At 40.8% G+C, this 26,147-nt stretch overlaps 4 protein-coding genes and 1 long non-coding RNA gene across 6 annotated transcripts; 2 read left to right on the top strand and 3 right to left on the bottom strand.

Annotated features, from left to right (window-relative positions):
- Positions 1-8,910: 8,910 nt before the first annotated feature.
- LOC124327068 (protein Wnt-9b-like) lies at positions 8,911-15,873 on the bottom strand. Its single transcript, XM_046785927.1, has 8 exons — positions 15,730-15,873; positions 15,477-15,646; positions 13,548-13,807; positions 13,364-13,462; positions 13,175-13,281; positions 12,751-12,945; positions 10,551-10,832; positions 8,911-10,094 (listed from the first exon to the last, which is right to left on the bottom strand). Exons 1-8 carry the CDS (start codon positions 15,871-15,873, stop codon positions 9,489-9,491), a joined length of 1,863 nt encoding a protein of 620 aa, XP_046641883.1. The 3' UTR covers positions 8,911-9,488.
- Positions 12,010-17,124, top strand: LOC124327427. Of its 2 annotated transcripts, XR_006916139.1 has the most exons (3): positions 12,010-12,038; positions 15,314-15,370; positions 15,465-17,124. It is a non-coding gene; the product is annotated as an uncharacterized LOC124327427 (long non-coding RNA). The 2 variants fall into 2 exon arrangements; XR_006916138.1 differs by lacking the exon at positions 12,010-12,038 and having other exon boundaries at positions 13,821-15,370.
- A 278-nt stretch (positions 17,125-17,402) lies between these two features.
- Positions 17,403-19,045, bottom strand: LOC124327209 (zinc finger protein 131-like). The gene is made up of 2 exons (XM_046786171.1): positions 18,055-19,045; positions 17,403-17,987 (listed from the first exon to the last, which is right to left on the bottom strand). The coding sequence occupies exons 1-2, from the start codon at positions 18,779-18,781 to the stop codon at positions 17,659-17,661; spliced, it is 1,056 nt and encodes a 351-aa protein (XP_046642127.1). The 5' UTR covers positions 18,782-19,045; the 3' UTR covers positions 17,403-17,658.
- A 72-nt stretch (positions 19,046-19,117) lies between these two features.
- On the top strand, positions 19,118-24,733 carry LOC124326984 (cleavage and polyadenylation specificity factor subunit 1-like). Its single transcript, XM_046785737.1, has 17 exons — positions 19,118-19,630; positions 19,695-20,216; positions 20,281-20,612; positions 20,683-20,817; positions 20,880-21,017; positions 21,096-21,215; positions 21,285-21,590; positions 21,652-21,779; positions 21,846-21,947; positions 22,019-22,414; positions 22,549-22,642; positions 22,706-22,858; positions 22,922-23,088; positions 23,151-23,259; positions 23,325-23,636; positions 23,713-24,089; positions 24,257-24,733. Exons 1-17 carry the CDS (start codon positions 19,258-19,260, stop codon positions 24,645-24,647), a joined length of 4,155 nt encoding a protein of 1,384 aa, XP_046641693.1. The 5' UTR covers positions 19,118-19,257; the 3' UTR covers positions 24,648-24,733.
- On the bottom strand, positions 24,592-26,024 carry LOC124327219 (HAUS augmin-like complex subunit 4). Its single transcript, XM_046786185.1, has 3 exons — positions 25,638-26,024; positions 25,354-25,582; positions 24,592-25,292 (listed from the first exon to the last, which is right to left on the bottom strand). Exons 1-3 carry the CDS (start codon positions 25,875-25,877, stop codon positions 24,763-24,765), a joined length of 999 nt encoding a protein of 332 aa, XP_046642141.1. The 5' UTR covers positions 25,878-26,024; the 3' UTR covers positions 24,592-24,762.
- Between the last annotated feature and the right edge of the window lie 123 nt (positions 26,025-26,147).

Below are 26,147 nucleotides of genomic sequence, written 5' to 3'. Positions count from 1 at the left end.
CTAATGGACAATGTAAGTATGTGATTAAAAGAGAAGAAAAAAAAAGCGTAGACGTTAGATACATTTCATCAGCCATAATTCATTTCCAACCCTTCCGCCGCGTCCGCCCGCCGGATTAGATGAAAATATACCTTATCCTACTTGCACCGCACAGAAATAAAAATGGGAAAAAAGGAGATCAGGTCACACAGATGGAAACGCAAAGGAATTTTAGAGAATGCGCACAGAGACCATTATTTTCATTTGGAATGTCGGACCAATCAGTTTTTCTTTTTTCAAATTTTCAAATTTCGTCCTCCATTTCTTTTTTAACACTCCGAGTTTTTGATTCGCCCGTGGACATAAGTGATTGCCCCAGCGGTCATACGGGAGAGAGAGAGAGATGTGTGTTAGTGGGAACACGTAACCCAACCCAAGCAGTCAAGAAAAAATGAAATAAGACAAATGGAATCGGAAGAAAATAAGAAAGAAACCGCGAGCCACGGGGGGGTTTGGGTTCTTCTTCCTCCTGCGGACGTGTGGATTTTCACTCAACAAGTTATATACAGTTACACATGGACGTTGGGAAGCACAGTTTGAGAGAGTAATAGGCTGCGAAGAGATGAGAAATGAGCAACGATTCAATCAATGCCGGCGGTTGCTCATTTTCGAACCTCCCGCCTCCCTCCGCGCCTTTTTTTCTCTATGGCCTCACCTTCTTCTTCTTCTTCTTTCTCCCACAACACTTTTTCATAATAACAATAACGAGATTTCAATAGGCGAGAGAAAGAAGAAGAAAAAGAACCTTTATTCACTGGTGGAGGGGAAAACCGGAGTGGTTTTCTTGTGTTAAATGTGTTGGCTAAGAAATACTCACCACACAATGAAGAATAAACCTATAAAAGAAATGAATAGGGAACCTGAATGCAGAAAGGAAAAGAGGAATGAGAAGCTGATGGATGCACATCTGAAGAATGAGAGAAGAGAGGGGGGGGAATAAGAAATGGATTAGACGGAATATGTATTATAGATGAGAATAATAATAATAATAATAATAACATGCAGGGCTGCGGGATGACAAAGTGATACGTGCGGTAACACTCGTTAGATTTGTTGCACCTGAGCGGCTACATCAGCTCTATATCTACGCAATGCTTTTATATATATAAGACAAACTCTCTCTTTTCTTTCTCTCTCTCATCGGGGTTTATACGCAGACACAAAAGAGAAAAGAGATCCAACCCGAACCGGCATCTTCTTCTTCTTCTCCGCTGTGTTGTCCAAAAAAGATAAATACGACGGCACTGGGCCTCCATTCATCTTGCCCAGCAGCCAGCACACACATTTCTCCCTTTGAATACTTTTGCTTCTTTTTAAAAAATCTGTTTTTTTTTATACAACAGACTCTGCGCATATGCGCATCTATATTACTTGTGACCATCTTTTATTATTTTTTCCACACACACACAAAAAAAAAGTGTTGTTGTTGTTCGTTTCCAATTTTTATGTTTTCCCCTCTCCGCATTGTTAGATTTTTATTCTGTTCTTATACATTCATAATGCCGCGCATTTTCCACGCTCTACACCGAGGAATGTCTTAACTCGGATCCAATCCTGATTTTCTTTTCAATTTCGGTTATATACTACGTTGAAATAGCTCGACTTTTTCGTCTCGACTATCTCACAACTCTTTTCTTATTCATTTGGCGTGGGTTTTTTTTTTTTAATGAGTGAAGGAAGCCCGGAAGAGTTGACAAATGTAATTCCGACAAATAGGAAGCTTTCATCATCCAACACCGCGGGGTAAAATCTAATGGCAATTTAGATGCGTTTCCTGCGACGGGCACCAAACCAACTGAATCGAATTCCTGTGTAACAATTCTGTACGGGATGGAATCGGATGGATATATATGTAACTCTATGCATCAGTCGAGCGAGATGGATGTGTGGCGCTAAGAGAATCCAGCAGCGAAACGAGATAGAGTCGAAATGATTGACTCGCTCTCGACTGGCCCTCGACGTTATAAGAGAAAAAGAAATAAAAGTGATGCTGAGCTTCGCTGCTGCTGCTGCCTTTTGAGACTCGCTCATCAACTTGGAAATCCATTGATCAAAGGTAGCGCGGGGCGTTTGGCCGGCGTCCGTGACAGCTTCCTATGCGTTTTTTTCCTTTTTTTTTGTTTCCATCTTTCTCTCTCTCTTTTTATTCTTATTGTACAAATCCTTCATCCTCTATGCCTCTCTCACCATCATCCAGCTCGCAGAGTCGCTGCCAGTTTCTTCAACCCGCACCTGTGGCCTCTTTATTGCTACTATATACTCCACTCTCCTGTTGGTGTATTACAGTGGGAGGTCTTGGCGTGAAAACTATCGCCCCTCTCGCTCTCGCCCTTAAATCCATCCAACCCAAATAAGGAAAAGAAGAAAAAACACGCGGGAGGTGCGAAATGATCGGCACATTGATGCCTGACGTACAGTACATACCTTCAGGTTGGAAAAGAATCAAGAAATTGACGTGAAATGAGAAGAAGAATCTCCCGAGTCTAATATTCGTGAATGTGTAGAACCGCTTCTCACGGTCTCACGGTATTTCCATTCGTTTGAATTTTGCGCAACATTTTTTGTTTCTTATTTTTCTTATTTTTCGTGTGTTGGGATGTGGGCACGGCAGAAGCTGCGGCTCTGGTTGCAGGGGCGCGTGTGGCGTGCGTGTGGCCCCGCGTCTACCGCCTCTCTCTCTCTTTCTCCCTTGACGGAATAAATGTGTACAAGGATCGCCTCATCCGCCTGCCCCTTTTACAGGGATGCTGCTGCCACAGTCCGTGAGATGATGAGCTCTTCTCATAGAGAGATGGAGAGAGAAGAGAAGGGTGGGTGCGCTCAACATCTTAATGTTAATCATCGTTTTCCTATAGGTGTTTTTCTTCTTTTTCTTCTTCTTCTTCTCCCGACCCCATCACCGTTGAACAACAACAAACCGAAATAATATATTACATTATTCAATGAGAGGAGAAGAGGAGGAGGAGGAGAGCCGCCGCAGACACACATGGGCCAAGGAGAGAGGTGGAGCAAATAGAAAAAGAGAAGCGCGGCCGTGTTTACCGTCAGATTGCGTTTGTCTGACGCGCATAAGACAACTCTCTTTTTTATTTTTTTCCCCCCGTCATCATTTACATTTTTCGCCCCTTGGCGCTTAAATACCTACGAAGGTTCAACCAAAAAAAGAATAAGCGACACCAAAGAAATTTAACCACCGAAAAAAAAAATATTTTTTAATTTCATTTCAAACCGACACACACACACAGAAAATGGTGCGTGGTGTCTAATCTAAGCGACGACCCAGCAGCCGAAAAAAGTCGGTGGGGCCTGGTGTCTGCTGCTGCCTGACTTTGGGTGGGTTGTGTAATAGTGGTGCGTGCGCGAGCGGGTTTCTTTCTCGACTCCTGATGACCTTTTGCCTCCTCTCTCTCTCTCCCATTTTTTTGTTTTAAAACAGCAGATGCGCGTACGTGTGTCTAGCTGTTTTACACACAGGCTGTGAAAATGGTCCGAGGTCCCTCTCGCGCGTCACAGCGCACCGCCGACTGCAAATTATGCAGTTTGATGGTGGCATGGCCTCCTCCTTCTTCTATCTTCTTCTTCTTTTACCCCCCACAATCTAATAATAACAGAAATGAGAGGGTTCTTTTCTTTTGGTGCGCCCTTTACACGATACAAAATCGCACCGTCTTACCAGGGCGCCAATGGCCTGAAACTAAAAGAAAAGAAATTAAAAAAGGAAATATTGAAGTCACAAAAGAAAGAAAATGTTATCATACCGAATACTTTGGTCAATTTTCTCCTCATCTCTGCTGCAGTGCTGCTGCGCATTTTGTCGAGAATGGCCCCGAGAGCTTCTTCTTCGATGGCATAGAAGCTATAAGAAGCGCATTCTGAGTCGCCATTTAGGTTTGATGATGATGCCATCATTAGGACGATTTTTCTTTTTTCTTTTTTGTTCTTTCCCATTGAGATTCAGTCTGGTTATATACAGCTCCAAGCAACAGTCATCCTCCACATGTTGGCTCTTTGATAGACCTCACCTGCTGCTTCTCGGCTTGGCTTTATTAGGCTGCGTTCCTATATATGTAAGCCTTTTATTTTATCTTTTTTATCGCGGTATGTATATACAGTAGATACATAGAAGCGCACAGGGATACAATACGTGGAATGATCATCGTCTCCATTGTTCATTTTCGTTGGAGAAAGGCCCTGGCACTGGACTACTATATAGATGATGATTAGTCCCACACAGGTACGCATATAGGTAGAGACTATACACTCTTAAGTCTAATGCTTTGCTTATTGTACTATATAGCCTATATACATGTCAGGGCCGAGAACTTCCGACAGTTGGTAAACCTATGGCCAAAAAAAAAATTCTTCGGAATAAAAAGTCCAGGGTTTGTTTTTTGCTTTTCTTTTATCTTTTATTTTATTCCCTCATCGGAGGAGGAGAGATCGCGTTTTTATTTCAAATGGAATAAATTTCAGGACTTGTTCAAATAATTAAAACAACCGTTGTTTAGTATATGTTGGAATTTCTATTCTCAAAGAGAACGCAGTTGGTGGGAATATACATCCAAGCTAAGACTCTCGTGTCCGTACATCGACACCCGATAGTCTCAGAGAGAGAGAGAGAGCGAAAGAAATGAATAGCTCAAGTTTGCTCGCGTTTGTACCTCTGTCTAATGAGAGCTATGAAAACCAAGTGTGTCGCTGACATGAGTTACTAGTCCATTGAAGCTGAGCAATAGACTATATGTCGGAGCCTTGTTGCCATCGTTGTTCTGCTCCCGAGAGCGGAAACAAACAACAAAACAAACGAACCACCGACCGGAGGTTTTTAACGCAGTCGGTGCGCTCAACTTGGAAGAGATGGAAGAATGGGATAACGAGAGAGAGGGAAGACGACCTCTTCACATGCGATGCGGTGCTGTGCACAGACGCCAAAAAGGGACGGAGAGAAAAATAAGTTTACACTCACAAGATAAACTATAAGAAGAAGAAGAGTCCCTGTGTGCCGCTGTTAGGTGAGAGAGCTGCCACTTTTGCGGTTGGACATGACTCGCTCGCTTAACTCGCAAAGTATAGACTTTAGAATGCTGCTGCTGCTGAGAGAGAGAGCACAGCTTGTGTCAATTGGTGTGTGTGAAACACGCCGCATTTCTTCTTCTTAGTTCTTGCGTATAATATTCTTCTTCTTCTGTTTTTTCGACATAAATCTCGTTTCTTTCTTATTCTCTAATCACGAACGACGAATGCTCCACTCTCCGCTGCTGCTGAGCTCACTTGTGTACATCATTCCTTTCATTCTTCAGTGTCTCGGCATTTCCAGATTTCTTCGTTATTTTCCTTACCGCCCTCGGAGCGTCGCATATTTGCATATGATTCCATCCCAGGAAAAAAAAAGTGCTATCAATAAAGAAGGAAAAAAAAAGGAGAGCGCTGCCATATGTGATGAAAATCCAGACAACATTTTGTTTCAGAAAATCCAATCAATTATATGTAGTATACGTCTATACTTATTATTATTATTTATTGGGTTTGGCTCTCTCTCGGGCTTCTATCAATGCGCTAATATATCTTTGACGTGAATATATAGTATTTGCTATACATATATAGCTTGTACAGTCTACTATATAATCTTGATATCGATGTTTATGGATTTTTTCTTTTGATTTCCAATGAAATTCGTCTTTGGCGGAAGAACAGACAGCTGCCGGCCTTTATTATATTATTATCATCATTTTTTCTTTCTTTCTTTTCTTTTTCTTTCTTCTTTATTCTTTCCTTCTATTTCTCCGACCGGCTGTTATAGGTCTAAATGAAAGGGCAGTGAACGCCGCGATATCCAGCTCTCTCTCTCTCTCTCTCTCTCTCTCTCTCTGTGCGGCTGTTTTTGTGCGCTGGTGAATGGGATACGAAAAAAAAAGCACTAGACCCCCCCAAGTCCATCCACATTGCCCTCCTTCCTTTTTCTTTCTCCTCTATTCTTTTTACCTTTCATCAGTTATACCATTACTGTATACTAGATACAAGTCTATTGGGTGGTCATTTTGAATACTTTGCTGCTCACACAGTTCACAACTGGCGATCCCTGCGCTCTGTGCGCCTGTTGGACGTGACCGAGCGCGAAAAGCCCCCCGCCTCGAAAATACTCTGGGTGCAAAACACACCTACTGGAAATAGGTAGATGTATCTCTCTCTCTCTCTCTCTGGTTTGGACAGACAGACAGACAAAAAGGAGATGAAAAGAGAGAAGGTTATAATACAGTGTATAGAGAGACATGTATAGGACTACACAGGATGGGGATATAATGATGAATAAGGTTCAAAAAGGGAGAGGCGAGAGATGGAAAGGCTCAAAAGGCCACACATCAGCGTCCAGCAGCGTCCATCCGTGTGGCAGCTCTTTCGGAAAAATAAAAGAAAAAGAAGAAAAAAGACAAGTTTAGAGGGGGGCGCCCCTGGAAGAGGCGGAGGATTCAAACGAGCGCGAGAAGAAAAGAAGAAGAGGCCTAACATTACCTGCGTTATAAATATAGCTATGTGTGTATGTGTGCTGTGCAGCTCATTTCCTCGTGTGGCATTGGTTTTGATTGGTCCTGTGGTTCCCAATTTTTCCAGTCTCTCTCTCTCGGCTGGTTGTTCACAGCCCCGGCGATATCTCTGCCTCTCTGGCCCATAGGAGAAAGAGGGAGGAGAAGGAGGGAAGAGGAGGAGGAGGGAGACTGGAGGAATGCGCGCAGTTTTTCAAACTCGACAATCCATCAGTCCGCACCTGGTTTGATACTTTTCTTTCTTCCCTCTCATTTCCCTCTTTTCTTTATTTTTATTTTTTTTCGGTCTAGAGGAAAAAAAGAAACTCCACAAGACAAAAAAAAAGGTGAAAAAACCGGGGCTCGATCATGCGCATAGATGAAGACTGGCTGCTGACCGGCCGACATGTACAGACCGGCCGCCAACAGGACGAAAGGTGTGCTGGACTGATGCGCGTATAGGTATAGAAGAGAAAAAAGAGGTCTAGACCCCCCACGCACTGGACTCGGATGACTCTATTAGCTGCTAATCACAGAACAGAGGGGGAAAAAAAAAGAAATAGAAAAATAATAATAAAAAAACCAAACCAAACCAAAACCTCAAAAGGCGGTTGGAAGGAGAAAAAAACCTAAAAGAAGGCGCGGGCCCTCGTCAATTCCAATTCTCTTTCTCACCATCTCATCTTCATTTTCTCTTTTTTTCTTCTTCTTTTTCTTCTTCTTCAATAACGATTTCTCAATCCTCCCACCCACACTTACCACCGAGTTTAACACTTAACAATTGGTCCGAGAGACCGGCCCCGCGGCCGTCTGATGAACCCTACAGCAGGTCAGTGCCCTAAATACATAGACGGGCCACTTAAGTCTGTGATAGTTCTCATCTTTTCTTTGATTCGTGCGCTCCAATACTTCTGAGACAACAATAGAAGAAGAAGAAATAAATAGTCGACAAAAATGTGTAGCGTATCTTTTCTATTATCTAGTCGGGCGTCTCTTTATGCCAATTATTTGGAATAAGGTGAAACAACTTAATCCCTTGCTCGTGTACAGACACACAAACTGAATGTATAGCAACTACTGGACGTGTTGTACGTACATGTGTGCGTACAAGGTGATGATGGCTGAATGGATCCAGTCCACACAATCCCAAACGTTTGCGCTGGATATTGTTGGCAGATCGGCTCAGATTGTGCGTGTGTAAAAGGATGATTGGCAAACATTCCACCATTGGAATAGAATGGGAGTAGTACAGGTATGGCGCATAGAAAAACAGACAAGAATCGAGCTGATCTCTCCTTTTGTCTCCTTTTTTTATTTTGGCTAGGAACTAGTTGGCTCGCATGTTTGCGGAGATGAGCAACAGTAGCCAGTCTTCATTCCTTCTAAGCCGGGAGATTATAGCCGAAGCTCCGATTTTGGCCAAATCCTATCTGCTGCTGCCACTCGAAAATGGGAAAATAGGTTGCCGGGATGATGATACTACATACACGTCCGAAATGAAAGCTGGTCAATGATGTCGTTGATGGGGGGTGAAAAATGCCAGCGAACTAATCAAGCGGCACACGCCCGTTATAAGGTGAGACGGAAGGAAGGAGGGTCAGCAACTGATAGATTCTCACACAGACAGACCCTTCATTCCTATTTTTCCACCTTTCCCTTATTCTTTTTAAATGCTCGCCAATTATTCTCTTGCCATCTTTCTTCCGAGTGACCAAGTCCATCGATTTAGCAACAGCTGGAAGTGAGCTTGTATCTATGTATTTAACTATTTATATGGGATGGAATAATAAGATAGCAGGGGCGGCGGCTCTTCCGCACCCAGCCCATATATGCGCTTCTTCCTCCTTTCCCTTGATTGTTATTTGCTAATTCTCTTCTCTCTCTTTGTTGGTAGGTTATTTTGTATTTTATTTGACTATGTTTCAGCAAAGCCAAACAACACAGAGACAGACAGACTTAATAGAAAATAAAAAGTATATCAGAGACAGGCAGGCCGAACCGGCGGCGGAAGGAGGGTGGATAAAAAACAAACAAAAGACACAGCACAGTGTAGTGATATATATACCACGTAGTATATGAAATAGAAAAGGGGCCTCTTATATTGTTCATATGTTTCTTTTCACTTCAGATATTACTGTGAATAGGATAGGAGAGCACTCTTATTTAGACGACCATGAGGGACTATAACGAGCACGTCGCTGAAATGTAGTGCAACTGTTGACACGCTCCGTCCATCAGCAATCCCGACGGAAGTTAAGAAACATCCTTTTTCAAGCTCCTTATTATTATTATGATTTCTGTACAACTTTAGGATATTGTATACAGTTGAGCTTGTTTTCGGATTTTTTCCTTTCTTTTACGAGCCGAAGATGAAGCAGCTGCCATCTAGCGCAAGGGGGCAAACAAGCAGTGTGTTCTCTTCACAATAATATATGTGTTTTGAAAAGCGAACGGTAATTCTACGGTTATTATTAATGATTGATTTGATTTGCGGAATATGTTCCGACAACACATGACCACTGGTTTCTAAAGATCCTTCGTTCATCGTTATTATTTACATCGCAACGTCTTACGAATTTCAAACGGCGCCAAAATGGTGTTCATTTGAAAACACTTGCCGGATTTTAAGAGTCCAACCAAGCGCTTCCTGCCATCTGAATGTCGAAGAAGAAACTAAAAATGGTTTTTACTGAAGAATTTTATGTCGAATTTTGATAAATGTGTAGAATTAAAACAAAACACCAAGTTTTAAATCAGAACTGTTGCCATCATGCGCTCGATTACCTCCTCCTACATCAATAAATAAAATAATGCTTAATCAATTCGAATACTTTCTTATATTTTTTTGGTGCCCGCCCATTCACTTAAAACTAAATATTTGATTGTTTGTTTTTTGGCTGTCGTTCTATTTTCGCCTTTTTTTTGGTTTCATTTGCAAGTGTGGATGGTCTTCTCCACCAAACAATTCTGACATTCCACTTGACAGCAGAGGATGAGTTTGCATTTGCACGGCGTTGAAACGGTCAGACGGTGAACGTTGTAGCCGCGCCCGCAGCACAGGATGTCGCAATTCTCACCGCGCAGACACTGGCGATCCGTCGTGCCCGGACCGAGCGGATTGGCGACGCAGAAATCTGGCGATCTCTGCTGGTAGATCAACTCTTTCCGGTCGATTCGATGATCGCCCGCGCTCACGGAACTGCCACCGCCGCCGCCGCTGTTGCTGCTGCCCGTGTTCCGCGCCAGCGCAGCCACCGTCGCATCGTCCAGCTGGTCGGTGGCTTTTTTGGCCCGGCTCTGCGGAAGGATGCGGTTGCTCTCCTGGTTCTTCGACGACGATGACGATGACACCGTCCTCAAGTGGCTGGCGTTTTCGCGGATCTCGACGTTGACCTGAACGGCGTTGTCGTATCTGTTCTTGATGACGGCGGCCGTCTCGCTGAAAGCTGCCAGTTGATTCCAGCACGTCTTGACCGAACACGAACCACTGACGCCGTGGCATTTGCACGTCCGTTTCACCAACTGCTCAACCACCTTTATTTTTTTCCCCCAGCAGAAAACAAAAGAATTATATACAACATTGAATTTGATTAACTGAAAGATTATTGATGATTTCCGACAGTGTGCTGGGGGTTGGAATGATCGTTGACAAATTCTGGGAATGGTTCGACTGGAAATGCCACCCTCGATGCGCAGAAGAATTCAATTTTTTGTTTAGATTTTGACTACCTGATGTTTATGCCTGGCCCCCAAATAAATGTCAATGAATGCTACCTGAATTCCTAAACAACAAACCTTGGCTGAATTTTGTTTTATTGACGTGGGATTTTTCGGAAACTCAAAATATTGGAAGACTCAAATAAAAACATGTGAAAATGACAAAACTCCATCATGGAACCGGCATCTTCAAACAGTCTCTGGGCAAATGGTAGGGAAATGAAGGGAAACCCCCCAACAATTGATCGTTCAATAAGATATTTGTGTGCGTACCTTCATGCCGACAGCATTGTTGTGACGATTGATACGCTGCCGTTGACTTTCAGTTTTGGTCTTCTTGCCGCCGGTTTGGCTTGATCCCTTATTGGTGGGATGAGACGGACCATTGGCGAGGAAATTGCCTCCGCCGCCGCCGGACTCGACCGACGACGCCTTTCGCATCCGACTGGAATGCGCCAAAGCTGTGTTGGACGTGATGGTTCGTCTCCATCTCCTTAGCGCTCGTGAAACAGCCTCCATCTCGGCGTGAATGTCGTCCTCCATTATGGGTTTGGGCTTTAAAGATAAATGACGATGATGATTAAGGGGTGTTATTGTGGCGAGATTCAGTGTTAAAGTAATTATCTGCGAATTTCGTGCAAAATTTTACTAATATCTTGAGATTGGTAGGGGGTAGTAGTAAAACTTGTTGATACGAACTAGTTAATGCTCAGAAAAAAAAACGAAATCGATCAGCGGATGTCGAGCGCTTGCGATCTTACCGCTTTTAGCGTTTTTGAGCAGTTTGAATTTGGGTTCGATTTTTTATTTCTATCGATATTTTAAGATAGGTCTAATTAGAAGATTAATGTCGTCTGCTTCGTTTTGTTTACAACTTTCGAATAAAATCCGAGACGAAGTTCAAGGTTACAAAGAAAACAAAACGACCCTTTTTTTTTGGAAACGTACAGTATATGTAACTGCACGAAAAATGGCAGAACAAATAAAATTACATAAAGTGTGGTCGTTTTGTTTACTGTGGTGTCGTGGCTCCTTATAGAATCGCTTTTAAATACACACTTCATGCTGTTTGGCAGGTAAATAAAACTAAGAATTCAAATAGAATGATTATGGAAACTTAATTAGAAGAGAAATCTGTTTCAAATTTGGGGAATGGTAGTTCTTGACATTATCATATACCCCTGTTGATGCACAATGCATGGCAGTTTGTTTGCACTACGTAACCTTTTTCTTCATTTGCATATTTTAGTCCAGATCCAGCCATCATAACCACAAGATATGCAAGTTTTTCTTTTGCTGCTATTGACAAGTCATCACCAACAACAAATATCTTCGCTTGGGTAATGATTTTCATTACTTTTTACTTTTTTTTAACCTGTGACCTGCTGGATATTTCAATGAGGCATGACTTGCATAGCTGCATTGCATTACATGGCAACTTGTTTCTCCTTTTTATTACAAATTAGAGTGTACCCATTGTCTCATTTTCAACTTATCTTACTTTTTGTTATTTCTGACAATATTTTTCGTAACCCATAATTTGTATTTTTAATTATAGGTAAACAGCATCCCATTTGATTGTGAAACTACCGATGTCGGTCGAGTTACGGGTCTCTTCTTCCCCTTTCTTCAAATGTCCTCGTGTACGCCCATGTGAATATGGGTGTATTCACGAGGACACCCTTTTCCCTATGTGGTGGATTCAACTTTACTGCGGATGGAGCACTTGTGGGTGCCTGGCCGTATTTCCCAGGCTCAAAGGTAGGAAAATGAATCTCTTTTCTTCCTTTTCGACTATTTGATGGCGTTGATTATAAATCATTAGACAATGCGTGTACGATTTTTCCTGAGTTAGGCGGTTGAATGGAACTGTTGCCATTTCTGTTTACTCATCCGTTAGGGTTCATTAAATAACTCATTTGTACAACGACTGCAGATCAGGCCCTGTTTTGTACCTCACAATTTTGTATGTGGGTAAACAATCAAATTCAAAAACATTAAAATTTTATCACTTCAAACAGAGTGCAACTAGAAAATTCTCTGATCAAGAGGGACCTGCCGCCACACCGGCACCTCCTCATTAGAATCATCAAGTGCGGACTAGACTTTATAGACGCTTTCGACACGGGCGATATGAGTAGGATTTCTTCGAATCGACCTCGAAAAGTTCCAGTCGAAACTGGAAGTTGGGAAGTTGAAACTGGAACACAAAATCCGGAGACGTAAACAAACTAGATCGTTACGACCAAAAAGTCACTGGGTACAAAGAACTCTCTAAGGGGTTTAATACTAACACAAACATCCATTCCTTTTAAAACGCCTGCGACGGTTATGTGTTTTGAAAGAAAATAAACTCAATCATCTGATTTTTAACTCAAATATCAATTTGCTCGTTACTGGACGAAGCAATATCGACGCTGATGATTTTTCACATTCTAAGAGTTTTATGAGCTCGACGAAAAAGTGGACTCACAGCTTTTTTCTTTTTGTTGGGTTTGCTGTCCTTATTGGCACCTAGGCGGGAGTTTGATTTCCCACCGCTACTGGATCGCGCCTTATCAATAGATCCCGAGTCCAGAAATTTCGTTGCAAATGTTCTGCCGTAGGCGAGATTATCGCCGCAGCCGCCCCATCTCCAGGTCTGCCGTGTTTCCACTTCGTTGTCGGACTATAATTAATAAAATTTTAACGTTTATAACAGTTTTTGAGGCCGTCAGGCCGTTATTATTATATTGAATAATCGTTATAAGTACATTGAATCATTATTCTGTTATAGGCCCACATCGTTGTCTTATACAGCCAGATGGGCTATATAAGCTTATTAAGGCTTATTAATTTCATTTTATCCCAATTCAATGTAATTTTAACGGGTCTGACGGCCTCCAATCGCAACAAACCTCGGCGCAGTGGCACTTGCGGAGTCGGCCGGCGGCACAAGCTCGGGCGACAGCGTGAGCGACGCCAGCCGCCGAGAAGGCGTACAGTGCCGCTGTTTCCTTGTACGCTTTATATAACGAAACAAGAAATCCAATCAGTCGAACATTTTAAGTGCGCGTGCAAAAGTGATGAGAGATGCAATATCTGACCTTTCTTCAGGGTCAGCATACGCGAGTGGCCGTGTGGTGTGCAGTTCCATCGTTCGTACTCGAATTGCTGCTGACATGTGTACACGGACATGCGAATGGCTGTTTTTCAAGCCATCGAAAGAAAATGATATCCCCGCATAATCGCCTATTATTTGCAAGTGCCGAGAAAACTGAGCCAACTGACCTTCCAGGAGTGTTTCCGCAAGGCCGTCTCCTCCTTGGACGCACATTTGCTTCTGACGCGCAGTCAAGTGAAGTTGATCGCACAAATCGGCCGACTGCTGGTGATTACCGGTTGGTTTGACTGTCATTCCGATGCCACCATTTGGCAAGTTAGACAATGACGGCCGATCGCTTACACTCCTGTTGGTCGATCGATTCCAGGCGGCGGCATCTCCCAGTAGACTCAGCGCTTCCGCCGACAGGGGAACCGGTGCGCTGATCCTAAATCGAATAATGGCAAAAGAAGAAGAAGAAGAATGAGAGTCGTTGAAACAATTTGTCGTCGCCGCTTAGATCATTAACTCATATCTAAATACACAGAATCAGGTCCTTTGATGGAGAAACCCGTGAACGATTCAAGTCCACTTTTTTTTTAAGTGAAAAACGGCCGATTAAAAATGACTTGTGAGTAACCAAGATGGCCGTGAACCATGGTGGGCAAAGGAGTCTGCAGGAGAGGAGCTGTGGAAAGCCAATAAAATCATCCCCTCCCGGAGCGCGATGTGAAGCCCGCACAGCCAGCAACGTATACAACAGTAAATCTCTCGATAGCTGCGACTTATTTATCTAAACGAATCTGTGGCAACGGGCCTCTCTCTGCTATAGCTAGATACCCTCGGCGACAAGACCAGAACAGGCAAACAGCAAGCGACCAAAAAACCACCAACCGGGGTCGTAAAATTTCCGTTTGGCGAGAGGCGTCGAACTTTTATGGTCGGCCCAAACATCAACAACAGCGGAGACTATTTGGTGCTTGCTGCCGAGCTGCGCCATAGACTCCACGGTATAGCTTTCGCTGACGTACGAGGACTGCAACAAGGACCTCCAAAGACGTTCGACGCCCACAATCGACGAGTTGTGGCACTGAGGTGCGACTTTTCCGAGGAAAATTCCACACATGCGCCCAGTCGGATTCGTCACAGTTATACAGTAGTTATACTGAACTGGCATTTTCTGTGGGAACGTGAGTCAGATAAGAGCGACGGTAGCTTATCCGACTGTCAGTTATATTCGCTGTATATCATCTGCTATGTAATAATGCGGCCCTTATAAAAGGAACAAAATACAGCCGCTCTGCGTGCAATCGGATCTTTAGAGTTTTTTCAGGCAGTTTCGACACTTTCTCTTCAGAGAATAAGAGAACCAAAATGTCTGACGAAACAGTCGTAAAAAAAGCGTTCGAAGAAACCAAAATAAAACTGTTTCCCTCGTAACTTGAATCGTTTAGTAATCCTGGGTCCTTAAATGTTATTAGATTTGTCCTCAGAATAGATCGCGCATCAAGTCAGATAAATAATCATTTTAGTTCTGAGAATTTTTTCAGTAGGGAGACGATTCAGGAAGATATTTCAGGGTAAATTTACAGACATTTTACAACTTTGTTAGGCCTATGAAACGTTTCCCTCATCTTCTAAGCGCTTCTACTTAAACTGCGTTGTGGGGGATATGAAGATCCACAGCAGCGATTTTTCTCGTGTAAATATCTACTGCGTTTTGATTGAATTCTTTTTTTTATAGGACGTTATCAACGAGAGCTGCTTTAAGTTATCATAAATCGACGGAAATAATATTCGAATGATTTTTTAAAATTACACGATTAATTGAATTTAACGCTTGCACGTAACACTTAACCTTTTGTTTTCTTCTCAATGTCAACTTCATTTGTTGTTGATGTAACCAACAGTCTTAAACATCAGCTAAAATAATTCTTGACTTATTGTTAACTAGAAAATTGAAAGGACATTTGGAAACCACAACAAAGTGAAGTGAACGGGCTGACCCTAGGTAAATTTTAATTCCTCAACTCAGAGTTACATGTTCGTACTTGAACGCCATCAGTTTGATTCAGAAACAATTAACGGGAATCTTTGAATTTTAGATGTTTTGTTACCCGAAAGCGGAGGATGACGAAGCAGCAGTCACCGTCTGTCGGTAGAAGATGAGGATGAAGAGCAATGAAGGCAGCATCCGCCTACGATTAGAGCACTGACAGGACTCGGATGGATGCGGAAACGGTGCGCAATAGCCGGTCGACGAAAAGAAGCGGCCCATTGGCATCAACTGCAGGAAGAGAATGTCAGAATACTATAGCTGAAGCACGCCAAAATGTTTGATCGTCGGATGAAGATCATCTCGGAAAATACCTTTCCTTCAACGCTGTCAGTGCTGCAGTGCGATCCTGGATGGAAGAATTTCTTGTCCGTCGATCGGTCTGACCTGGACTCCACTATCCTGGCCGAGAGAGAGACGCGCAACATATATATATGTATGTGTGTGTGTAAGAGCATCGAGGGGTCGACTGCACATGTGGCAGCACGTCAAAGCTAGCTCATACCCCTCGGTAACCACTGACCCTCTCACGAGCTCCTTCTAGGAAGGTCCCAGACTCTCTCGGTATAAAAAAGCCATCCACCGCTCTCTACACCCACTAAACAAGACGGCCCACTCGTAATCTTTTTATATTCTCAAACTGTGAAAAAGAATGCAGCCGCGCCGAGCGTATATACAGGCAGCTGCATCGGCCTGAAACTTTGCCCCCCAAGAAAAGCGAACGCCGCCAAAACAAGACGCAACTTCGCCAAACATCAATACCGAAAACGATTCAACAATCAGATCCAAAAGATTATTCGGAACGAAAAAAAATTTCAAAAACGGAAAGGGCCTTTTTGTCATCGATCCAATTAGCAGAAAGCGCTGGTCTGTTTGACAGGAAACGTTAAAAAGCTCCCGGTTGGCCGCTAGTGTTTAGTTTATAAACGGTGGGAGGGGAGTCACACGGTTGAGTAAGAAACAAGAATCAAAGCGAAGGAGCCCACACACGTGATGAGATACAGGCGTTGTCTCGTTCCCAGCAGAACAAGCGCAAGAGAGAAGGAAGCCGCCCGCGCCCATCCACAGATCGTCGCTCAAGGATTGTCTCAATCAGCATCTTTTTTCTTTCTTGTTCTGTTTTTGTTTGCCAGAAGACTGATGCTGCATGAGACGGATCGCGTTTCAATTTCCATAAGCTGTTGCCGGTGCAAAGTATATACGGCGCTACTTGTTGTATACGACACGGCAGTCCTCTCTCTCTTTTTTCTATCCACCCTCTTCTCTTCTTCACCGAAAAATTTCGCTTTCTCTTTTTTAGTTTCTTTATTTTTTTTTACAGTCGACTAACTAAGGAGGACCAACCAGACATGCTAAAGTTTACAAACCACTGGATATACAACCTTTCCCCAAAATAGATTTCGTGGATATGCAACACACAACACGCTTCCGATTAGTTGTCAACAAGCTGGGGCAAAAATTATGATAGCAAATTGATTATTCTGTTCAGATTCACCGTGATTCTCCTTTTAAAGAAAATGTTATCCTGTTCTTGCAAATGAGGTCGTCATCACAGATCAACTAGCGACAAGGTTGTTTGCGGTGTATTTTTAAGTTATTGTTTTACTAATTTTAGTGACATGTCCTTGATAGTCTTCTCTAAATAGGAATGATGATTCACAACTCAGAAAACCTGTTAATTGGATGATTAATGCACATGTCGAGTTGGATACCCAATGTTTTCCTTCTGGGTTCATTAGGCGACACGCGCTAAAAATGGAATAGAAATAACATTCCTTGCAATCCAACACCTACATTTATCGATGCAAATAGCCTGTGAGACACCACGCTGTCTATTTTAAACATCCATGTGATGCAAGGTTTCTTTTCACGAAGGGATATTCTCAATTTCTCCGTCTCCAGACACTGCCACAAGTTCAGCGAAACTAAATTTTTCTTATTAGTAAAAACAAACGTGATGACCAAAGGAACGCCGTAAAAAGAATCATTACCAAAAAAAGAAAGAATATATTACTTTCTGAAAAAGATAAAAACATTTTTACAGTAGAAGAGAAACGGTTTGGGAAGATCATTCAAGTTGAAATATTTAAAAGATTCATAATAATACCATTTCATAATAAAGAGTTGTAAAACGCACACACACAAAAAGATTAGACTTCCGTCGCTTGATTGACTACAGGTTGTCCGTTTATGGATAAGAGTTTAGTTAGCTGAGATACCAGTACACAGTAGTTTTAAAATTGTTACTTTTTATCTTTAGATCTAAACGAACGGTCAGCAGTTTCTTTGAGAACATCGTCGGCAATGTTTGTAGTTTGGAGAACCATGTGTGCTTCTTCCAAAACCTTGAGACCTTGTTCAGCTTCAGATCGGCTCAAGTGATGTTCGTCAATGACGTGGTTCTCCCAGTCTCCTCGCGACGCCATAACAGTGCTGCACCACTTGCATGGTAACTTTGGACTCGTAGTGTGAATAGCTTTGATGTGACGTCTTCTGAAACCCCAGGTAGCGTAAGCACGACAGCAGAAAGGGCAAGGATAGGGAGGAAACTGGATGTTGTTACAGGCAACCGCTGGAAAATTTCGGGGAAAAAAAATTTACTTTCGATTAAACATTTTGCAAAAATGTTATGACAATACCTTGGCTTGAATTAGAAATCATTTCAACAGATGAGTTAACAGCTAGTGGCATATTGGTTGGCTTTGTAACTAAAGGGTCAACATCAATAACACCATGACTGCACTCATCCTCCTCTTTTCTGTCCAATACAACTAAGCTATCAGGTCTTTCATAAACTTCATCAGTGTAAATTGCACTGCCACATGTTTCCTCTTCACTTAATGGCTCTTCTTTAGGTGTAACCAAAAGAGGTTCATCGTCATTATCTTTTGGTGATGATGAGACTTTGGGCTTCTTCCTCTTGACAGGGCTGAAATCAGAACTTGGAAAATTCTGACTGAGACCAGTTTTCATTGGTTTGCTTAAGAGCTGATTTTCTAAATCAACTTCATTTTCTGCAATCCCAGCCAAACCCCTAATTTGCAACAAAGTTGCTGCTCGTAGAAGGTTGTTTAGTTGATCTTGTTCTATATTGACTTCTCCTTTGTAAATAAACTGTAGAATAGCTTCTAAAATATTTAGACTAATATCATGCAGAATTATTATTGGATGTTGGCAAGTATTATTTTTAAGCAAACTTTTAAATATCATACTGCAAGCACTCAAAACAACTTTGTGAGCTCGAATTTCTTGTCCTCCGCAAAACAGGGTCACATCACAAAAGGATTCTTCGTCCCACAGAATCTCTAATGTCGTAGTTAAACTTGATTGAAAATTGTTCCACCTTAAACAAACTTGATTGTCCATCTTGAATAAAATTATTTTGAGAATCAACAGTAGCAAACAATAAAACAAAAACAAGCCCACAAAGTTGTTGTTTTCCGTTTTTATTACTTCAGTTTACAACAAAGCTGTCTGCTAGTTTATCTTTATTTCTTTTCCCCCAGTGCCCAGTGGCAAACTTTTGCAAGTTGCCGGAGCCGGACTCTTATTAGATGAATCCGCAGAATTTCATCAAATTGAGCAATTAACGAATCATAATTAAATTCAATGAACGAGATAAATTTAAACGAGCAATAGGCCAATTTATGAATGACCGTAAAATAGAAAAGAACCGACATGTTCTATGGAAAATATTCGATTTGTCAACGTTGAAAGCTTTACAGCGGACGAAAATAACGCTGAATGTCAAAATTTTTAGAACTTTTATTCTCATTTATTGTAATGAAAACGTTTCAGTATTTGAAATAAAACTGATTTTGTAAACAACAAAAGAGATAACAATGTTCTCGTTATTCAAACAATCATATCCTGCAACTAGCGTAGAGCATGCGATATATTGCCGTTTCTATGGCGGAAAAGAAAAGAACTTGGTGGTTGCCGGTGCAAATGTGTTACGAGTTTTCCGGCTTATTCCAAATACAGATGAAAAAATGTTACGGAAAGAAAGCGCTGATGGCCAACCTCCCAAAATGAAGTTAGAATGCTTAGCATCTTACAATTTGTTTGGAAAAGTTATGTCAATTGCTGCAGTCAGTCTCCCAGGATCGTCTCAAGATACAATACTAATGAGCTTCGCTCACGCCAAGCTTAGTCTTATTGAATATGACCCTGTGTCTGATAACCTGAAAACATTATCACTTCACAACTTTGAAGGCAAGTAATAAATTTGTGCAAAGCTTACATGGACCCAGAATAATGATAGTTGTTTCAATTTTAGATGAAGGAATAGGGAGTAACCACAAAATACCGGAAATTCGAGTTGATCCTGAAGGAAGATGTGCTGCTTTGTTAATTTTTCGCAACACATTAGCTATTCTCCCTTTTCGCAAGGATTCCGCTCATGATAGCAATGTTACTCTTTCTTCGTATATTATCAAGCTTACAGATCTTGAAGAAAGAGTGGACAATGTGATTGATGTGCAATTCTTACATGGCTACTATGAGCCCACTTTAATCATCCTCTATGAGCCAGTAGGAACATTTCCAGGAAGAATAGCAGTCCGCCAGGATACTTGTAATATGGTAGCTGTGTCGTTAAACACTCAGCAGCGTGTCCATCCGATAATCTGGTCATTGAACAGTCTTCCATTTGATTGCTCTCAATTACTACCGGTTCCCAAGCCATTAGGTGGGGCTTTAATTATGGCGGTTAATTCAGTCATTTATGTAAATCAAAGCGTTCCCCCTTACGGAGTGTCTGTCAACAGCATTGCGGACCACTGCACCAGCTTCCCTTTGAGTGAGTAGATGCCTCTGTTTTATTTTATAGTTAAATTATTATTAATAAAATTCAATCGCAATAGAACCGTACGAAGGCTCGAGGATAGGTCTTGACTGTGCTCGAGCTGCCTTCTTGCAGTACGACCGAGTTGTCCTTTCACTGAAGGGTGGCGAACTATACGTGTTAACGTTGTTTGCCGACAGTATGCGGTCCGTACGCAAGTTTCATCTTGAGAAAGCCGCCGCCAGTGTCTTGACTACCTGTCTATGCATCTGCGATAACTACTTGTTTCTCGGCTCACGGCTTGGCAATTCGTTGCTCTTGGCCTTTCAGACTAAAGACTACAACCAGTATGCAACTCCTTTTGCTGCAAAGAAACCTAAGATGGAGCAATTCAGTTTGCTCTTTGATCAGGTAGACAATACATTTATTGTTTAAATATTATTCCTAAATAAAAAGATTACAAAATTTCTATTTAAACAAGGAATTGGATCATTTAGACGAGGAGGAGATTGACAACTACCTCTATGGAGAAGATCATGAGTCGACTGACAGTAAGGCCATTAGTTATCAATTTGAGGTTTGTGACAGCCTCCTCAATATTGGACCTTGTGGACAGGTAATACTTTTATAACTTTGTCTGAACTGTCAATTTAATCAAGATAAATTATGGAAATTTAGATGGCAGTAGGTGAACCAGCGTCAACTTGTACTGATTTTGATAAAAAGAGTCCAGATCCTGATGTTGAAATTGTTACTACTTCTGGTTATGGAAAGAATGGAGCTATTTGTGTGCTACAGCGTACAATGAAACCACAGGTTAAAACTGACATTAGAAATAATTTCCTATTTTGTTTAAATAATATTTAAAATTTTATCTTTAAAATTGAAATCCAGGTTGTCACGACGTTTGAGCTCCCTGAAGTGAGTGACATGTTCACTGTGTTTGCTTCGCGTAATAATGAAGACGCTATTATGCATACATATTTGCTACTTTCACGAGCTGATTCCACAATGGTAAATATTATTGTTATAAACGGCGTGTTAAATTATTGAACGGCAAATAATTTGTTTTTCTCTTATTAGGTTTTACAAACCGGACAAGAAATTAATGAAATGGATCAATCAGGGTTTAACGTGACTAGCCCTACTATTTTGGCAGCAAATCTAGGAAATAATAGATTTATTGTTCAAGTTTGCCCTACAAGCGTACGTTTACTTGATGCCGCTGCAACCGTTCTTCAGGAATTAGTAATGGACTCCGACTTCCTTATAACTTCGGCATCGGCTTCGGATCCCTATGTTGCTGTTTTGACTGAGAATGGTCGAATCGGTCTTCTTACATTTGTCGAAGGATCTCAACTCGAAATGATTTTTCCTGTCCTCTCTAAGGTTAGAATGAAAATTTAGTGTTTTAAAGAAGAATGTAAAATTTAACATTTTCTTGATTCAGAATTCTCCTGTCGTTTGCGTCTGTTTATACCGTGACATTAGTGGTTTGTTTAACACAACTATCCCCGAAACTGATTCGCCTGAAACCACGAAATTGCATACGGCCAACAAATCTCTAAATGCTAAAAAGTATACGCTAGATATCTTTAAGTTTAAATTTAGGAAGGAAATATTGATAAACTCTGTTCAATTAAGGGAAATGGATGACGAAGAAGATTATCTCTACGGTGATACCAACACTGAAGAAAGTCGACCCACAGAAGACAAAACTCACACTAAATTTACTCCTCAACAAAAGTAATCAGAATTTATCAGAATATCTTTTTAGTTAATTTTATTAATGGAACATTTCTCAAAATTTATTGTAGAGTAATCGACTACTTCCGAGAAATAAAGCCAACCTTTTGGCTCTCTATCATTCGGCAAAATGGAACATTAGAAATCTACTCACTAGCAGGCCAATCAGTAGTGGAAACTTTTCAGACTGTTCACGTACACTTAGGACACCGACTTCTCTTTAATATGAAAGCAGATGAGACATCTCTTCCATCGTCGACTCACTGCAATATCGTAGAAATGGGAATCTTCGGTCTTGGACACTTACATCGCCGACCTCTTTTGATGATTAGAACTTCAGATTTCGGTGTTTTGCTTTACGAAGCCATACCTGCCTTACCGATTTACGATAGCAAACAGAAAAATGAACTTAAAATACGATTCAGAAAGCTAAACCATAGCCTTCTTCTGAGAGAAACCAAAACTTAGTAAGTTTGTTTCTTAAATTCTAGCTATAAAGCCCAATTAAGTGCAAAACTTATTAATTAAATAACTGTTAAATTTAAGCAAAATACTTTTTTACAAATGATTAAACTATGAGTTACTAATTTTCTCCTAACAGTGTTCGAAAAGGTGGTCAGTCTGTGGTACTAGAACCTTATGCGTGGAAAACAAATCAGTTTAAATATTTTTCAAATATTGCTGGCTATACCGGGGTAAGTGTTTCATGAAATATGGATATTGTTTTCGTTAATTAATGTGGAAATTTTATTTTCAAGGTGTTTATTGGCGGCCCCTATCCACACTGGTTGTTTATGACTTCACGCGGCGAATTGCGGTTACATCCCATGAGTATTGATGGTTCAATAAAATGCTTCGCATGTTTTCACAACGTTAACTGCGCCCAAGGTTTTATTTATCTCAATCGAAAAGTAAGATTTATAAATTATAGGTATATTTAATAATATCTGAGACAAAGTAATTATTGTTTATAGGATGAATTGCGGATATGTTTATTACCAACCCTGTTCAACTACGATGCCCCCTGGCCTGTTCGCAAAGTTCCACTACGTTGTACTCCGCACTACCTGATATACCACGTTGAAACGAAAACGTATATTTTGGCGACCAGTCTGGCTGAACCCACAAACAGAATTTATCGGTAGTCTAAAACAATCGCCAGTTGGTTTTGATGACTTTCTGTTAAACATCTAATTGATTAAGGTTTAATGGAGACGACAAAGAACTGAGTTTAGAAGAACGAGACGACCGCTTTCCTTATCCTCACGTGGAAAAGTTTGCCATCCAACTGATTTCACCCGTAACTTGGGAAGTAAGGACCGATTTTCGCCTTTTTATGCTTTTAACGAAATTTTATAAATAATATCGTTGTGTTAGGCAGTTCCTAATACCCGGATGGATTTGGATGATTGGGAACACGTAACATGTTTGAAAACCGTAAGCCTTGAGTACGAAGGCCACGCTTCGGGGTTAAAGGATTACCTTGCAGTCAGCACAAATTACAACTACGGCGAGGACATCATCAGTCGTGGTCGAATCTTTATTCTTGATTTGATCGAAGTCGTTCCAGAACCCGGTCAACCATTGACTAAAAACAAAATCAAAACGCTCTATGCTAAGGATCAGAAGGGACCTGTTGCCGCTATTAGTAGTGTCTGCGGTTATCTTGTGGCTGCGATTGGTCAAAAGGTGAGCATTTTCATTTACCCCCATACTAATAAATTAAGTAAACAGAAAATAATTTCATTTATTCTGCTGATTGTAGATATACTTATGGCAACTCAAAAATGATGATTTGGTCGGGATTGCATTTATTGACACTGAAATATACATCCACCAACTACTCAACATTAAAAGTTTCATCCTAGCAGCAGATGTATACAAGAGTGTTTCGATTCTACGTTTCCAAGAAGAATACCGAACGTTATGTATTGTGGCACGAGATTACCAACCCCTCGAAGTCATGGCCGTTGACTATTATATCGACAACACACAGCTTGGTTTCTTAGTCAGCGATGCAGAAAAGAACCTCATTCTCTATATGTATCAACCAGAGGCACGAGAGAGCCAAGGAGGGCACCGCCTTATTCGCAAAGCCGATTTCCATGTTGGTCAAGTAGTTTCAACAATGTTTCGAATCAAGTAAGTCTAAGTGTTTATTTTTGAGTTGAATAAGAAAAGAATATTAGTCAGGTTAGAAAAATAAAAGGAGGTAGTCGACTCTACCACGACGTATTCCGAGGAATTTTTCATTATCATGTCTTCTAATATTATTATTAATTTATTATTATTATTTTGTTTTACTTTAGATGCAAAATCGGTGACCCAACAACGGAAAAGCGCTTTCCTCCTCTCATAGAAAAACGGCAAATGATAGGATTTGGTACGCTTGATGGCGGATTGGGATACGTGTTACCTATTCCAGAGAAAACCTATCGACGCTTGCAAATGCTTCATAATGTTCTGCACACTACGATGACTCATGCTGGAGGACTCAACCCCAAGGCTTACCGAGCTTACCAGACCAAGAATAAGAGCTTAGTTAACAATACCAAATCCATTGTTGACGGAGAACTTGTTTTCAGCTTCCTTACGCTCCCACACGAAGAACAATTAGAAGTGGCAAGAAAAATTGGAACTAAAGTTGAAGAATTGATAGATGATTTCATTGAAATAGATCGATACACGGCTCATTTTTGAACAGGCATTGCATTCAAATACACAAATCGGTTCTCAGATAACTTAAGACAAATATCCTTAAAATAAATGGATTATTTTCTAAAGCACATGCGTGATACGAATTGTTTGTAAATTTTTAGTTCACCGAATAACTTTGTAATTTTTCGAGTGTCCACTTTTTTTGTTTGATCGTTTCTCGCAGTTTGCCATATTCGTTGACGATGCAATTGAAGTCATGTCCAACAGATTCGTAACGATTCAATCTTAATCGAGAAGCCCGAATTTCGTTTTCAGTTTGCTCGCTTTTAGCTTCCAATTCTTTTGAAATCTTTTTCAGAGCCGGGACAGTTTCTTTGGTATACGTCTCACACAAAATTTCTAAGTGAAGGGACTTTATCTTGAGATAAAGAGCATCACATTGGACTTCAAGGGATTCGCTTTGAGAGACATTCTGCTCGTTTTGAATCTCAATCATGTGTTTTTGAAGAAGATTTTCCATGATTTGCAAGCTTTCCAGAAGAGTTGTAGTATACTTGGTGTACTGTTCTTTCAAAGCTTGATCATTCTCTTCCATTGTTTTTTTAAGATTTTCAGCAGCTTTTAATTTTGAACTGATCAGTGATGGGAGTTGATTTAACTTTGCTTTAAGTAACTCTTGATTATTGCCTGGGAATAAAATAAGAGATAACAGGTAAGAATAAATTAATTATTTTTTAAGTAAATTTACCTTGAACATCATGTCCCATTTCATTTAACAGTACAATTCCTTTTTCAATAAGCTGATTTTTAAGTTGTGCTTGTGTCCATAATGTTACATCACCATCTATTTTTTCCTGCTTGAAATTAACCCCAAAAACTCGCAAGGCATCTTCAGTATTTGGTTTATCGCCTTTAACTATTTTCATTGATTCAGCTAATTCAGATGACACAAAAGCCGTTTCCAAGGTCTTGAGAGACTATCAAAAGAAATTATGATTACTACTGTGAATCTAGATAATTTTATAGGTCTACCTCATCATCTTCCACATTAGAATCAGCAATAATATCCCAAATACAGTCATATACAAGCTTTATAGCTTCATAGCTGTTTATTGTTTTTTGATACTCTTGAAAAACTTGATTTCTTTCTTCATTCATAGATTTTGTCCCAAAATTATTGGAGCACAATCTGTCTTCAAACAATTCTTTGAGGAATTGGGCGAAATGTGGATACCTTTCTGCATTAGAACGGGTCAGAAAATTTTCCGCCATTTCACTGCCTTAAGGTTGGAGATTGACAGATGTTCAACACCAATTTTCTCAACAAAATCTTTGAATTCACTCGTTTACTTTGTTGTCTCGACTCGCGAGGTTTGTCTTTTGAGCTGTCAGAAAATTTTTTAAATGAAAAAACATAACAGCAGCATTGCCACTTTCAGCCACAAATAGATGCGCTAATTTACTTGGTTAATTTATTTTTGTAAGTTAATTTGTGTTGTAGCTCGAATCAATAGTATTTCTTTCAAGATTAGGAACTCATTC

This window comes from Daphnia pulicaria, chromosome 2, assembly GCF_021234035.1.
Source record: "Daphnia pulicaria isolate SC F1-1A chromosome 2, SC_F0-13Bv2, whole genome shotgun sequence".
Taxonomy (NCBI): Eukaryota; Metazoa; Arthropoda; class Branchiopoda; order Diplostraca; family Daphniidae; genus Daphnia; species Daphnia pulicaria.
The sequence above is the reverse complement of the archived record's forward strand: the minus strand, read 5'-3'. Positions and strand labels throughout refer to the sequence as shown.

Excerpts from the sequence above, each read along its gene's own strand:
- LOC124327068 (XM_046785927.1), bottom strand. The coding sequence starts at position 15,873 with ATGCTCTTACACACACACATACATATATATATGTTGCGCGTCTCTCTC. Across the intron at positions 13,463-13,547 it reads TGCGGAAACACTCCTGGAAG|CCATTCGCATGTCCGTGTAC; the intron begins GTCAGTTGGCTC and ends CTTGAAAAACAG. Across the intron at positions 10,833-12,750 it reads CCAACAAAAAGAAAAAAGCT|CCCAAACCCATAATGGAGGA; the intron begins GTGAGTCCACTT and ends TTATCTTTAAAG.
- LOC124326984 (XM_046785737.1), top strand. The coding sequence starts at position 19,258 with ATGTTCTCGTTATTCAAACAATCATATCCTGCAACTAGCGTAGAGCAT. Across the intron at positions 20,818-20,879 it reads ATATTGGACCTTGTGGACAG|ATGGCAGTAGGTGAACCAGC; the intron begins GTAATACTTTTA and ends ATGGAAATTTAG. Across the intron at positions 21,018-21,095 it reads AGCGTACAATGAAACCACAG|GTTGTCACGACGTTTGAGCT; the intron begins GTTAAAACTGAC and ends ATTGAAATCCAG.
- LOC124327209 (XM_046786171.1), bottom strand. The coding sequence starts at position 18,781 with ATGGACAATCAAGTTTGTTTAAGGTGGAACAATTTTCAATCAAGTTTA. Across the intron at positions 17,988-18,054 it reads GATTTCTAATTCAAGCCAAG|CGGTTGCCTGTAACAACATC; the intron begins GTATTGTCATAA and ends GAAATTTTCCAG.
- LOC124327219 (XM_046786185.1), bottom strand. The coding sequence starts at position 25,877 with ATGGCGGAAAATTTTCTGACCCGTTCTAATGCAGAAAGGTATCCACAT. Across the intron at positions 25,583-25,637 it reads CTAATGTGGAAGATGATGAG|TCTCTCAAGACCTTGGAAAC; the intron begins GTAGACCTATAA and ends TTCTTTTGATAG. Across the intron at positions 25,293-25,353 it reads AATGGGACATGATGTTCAAG|GCAATAATCAAGAGTTACTT; the intron begins GTAAATTTACTT and ends TTTTATTCCCAG.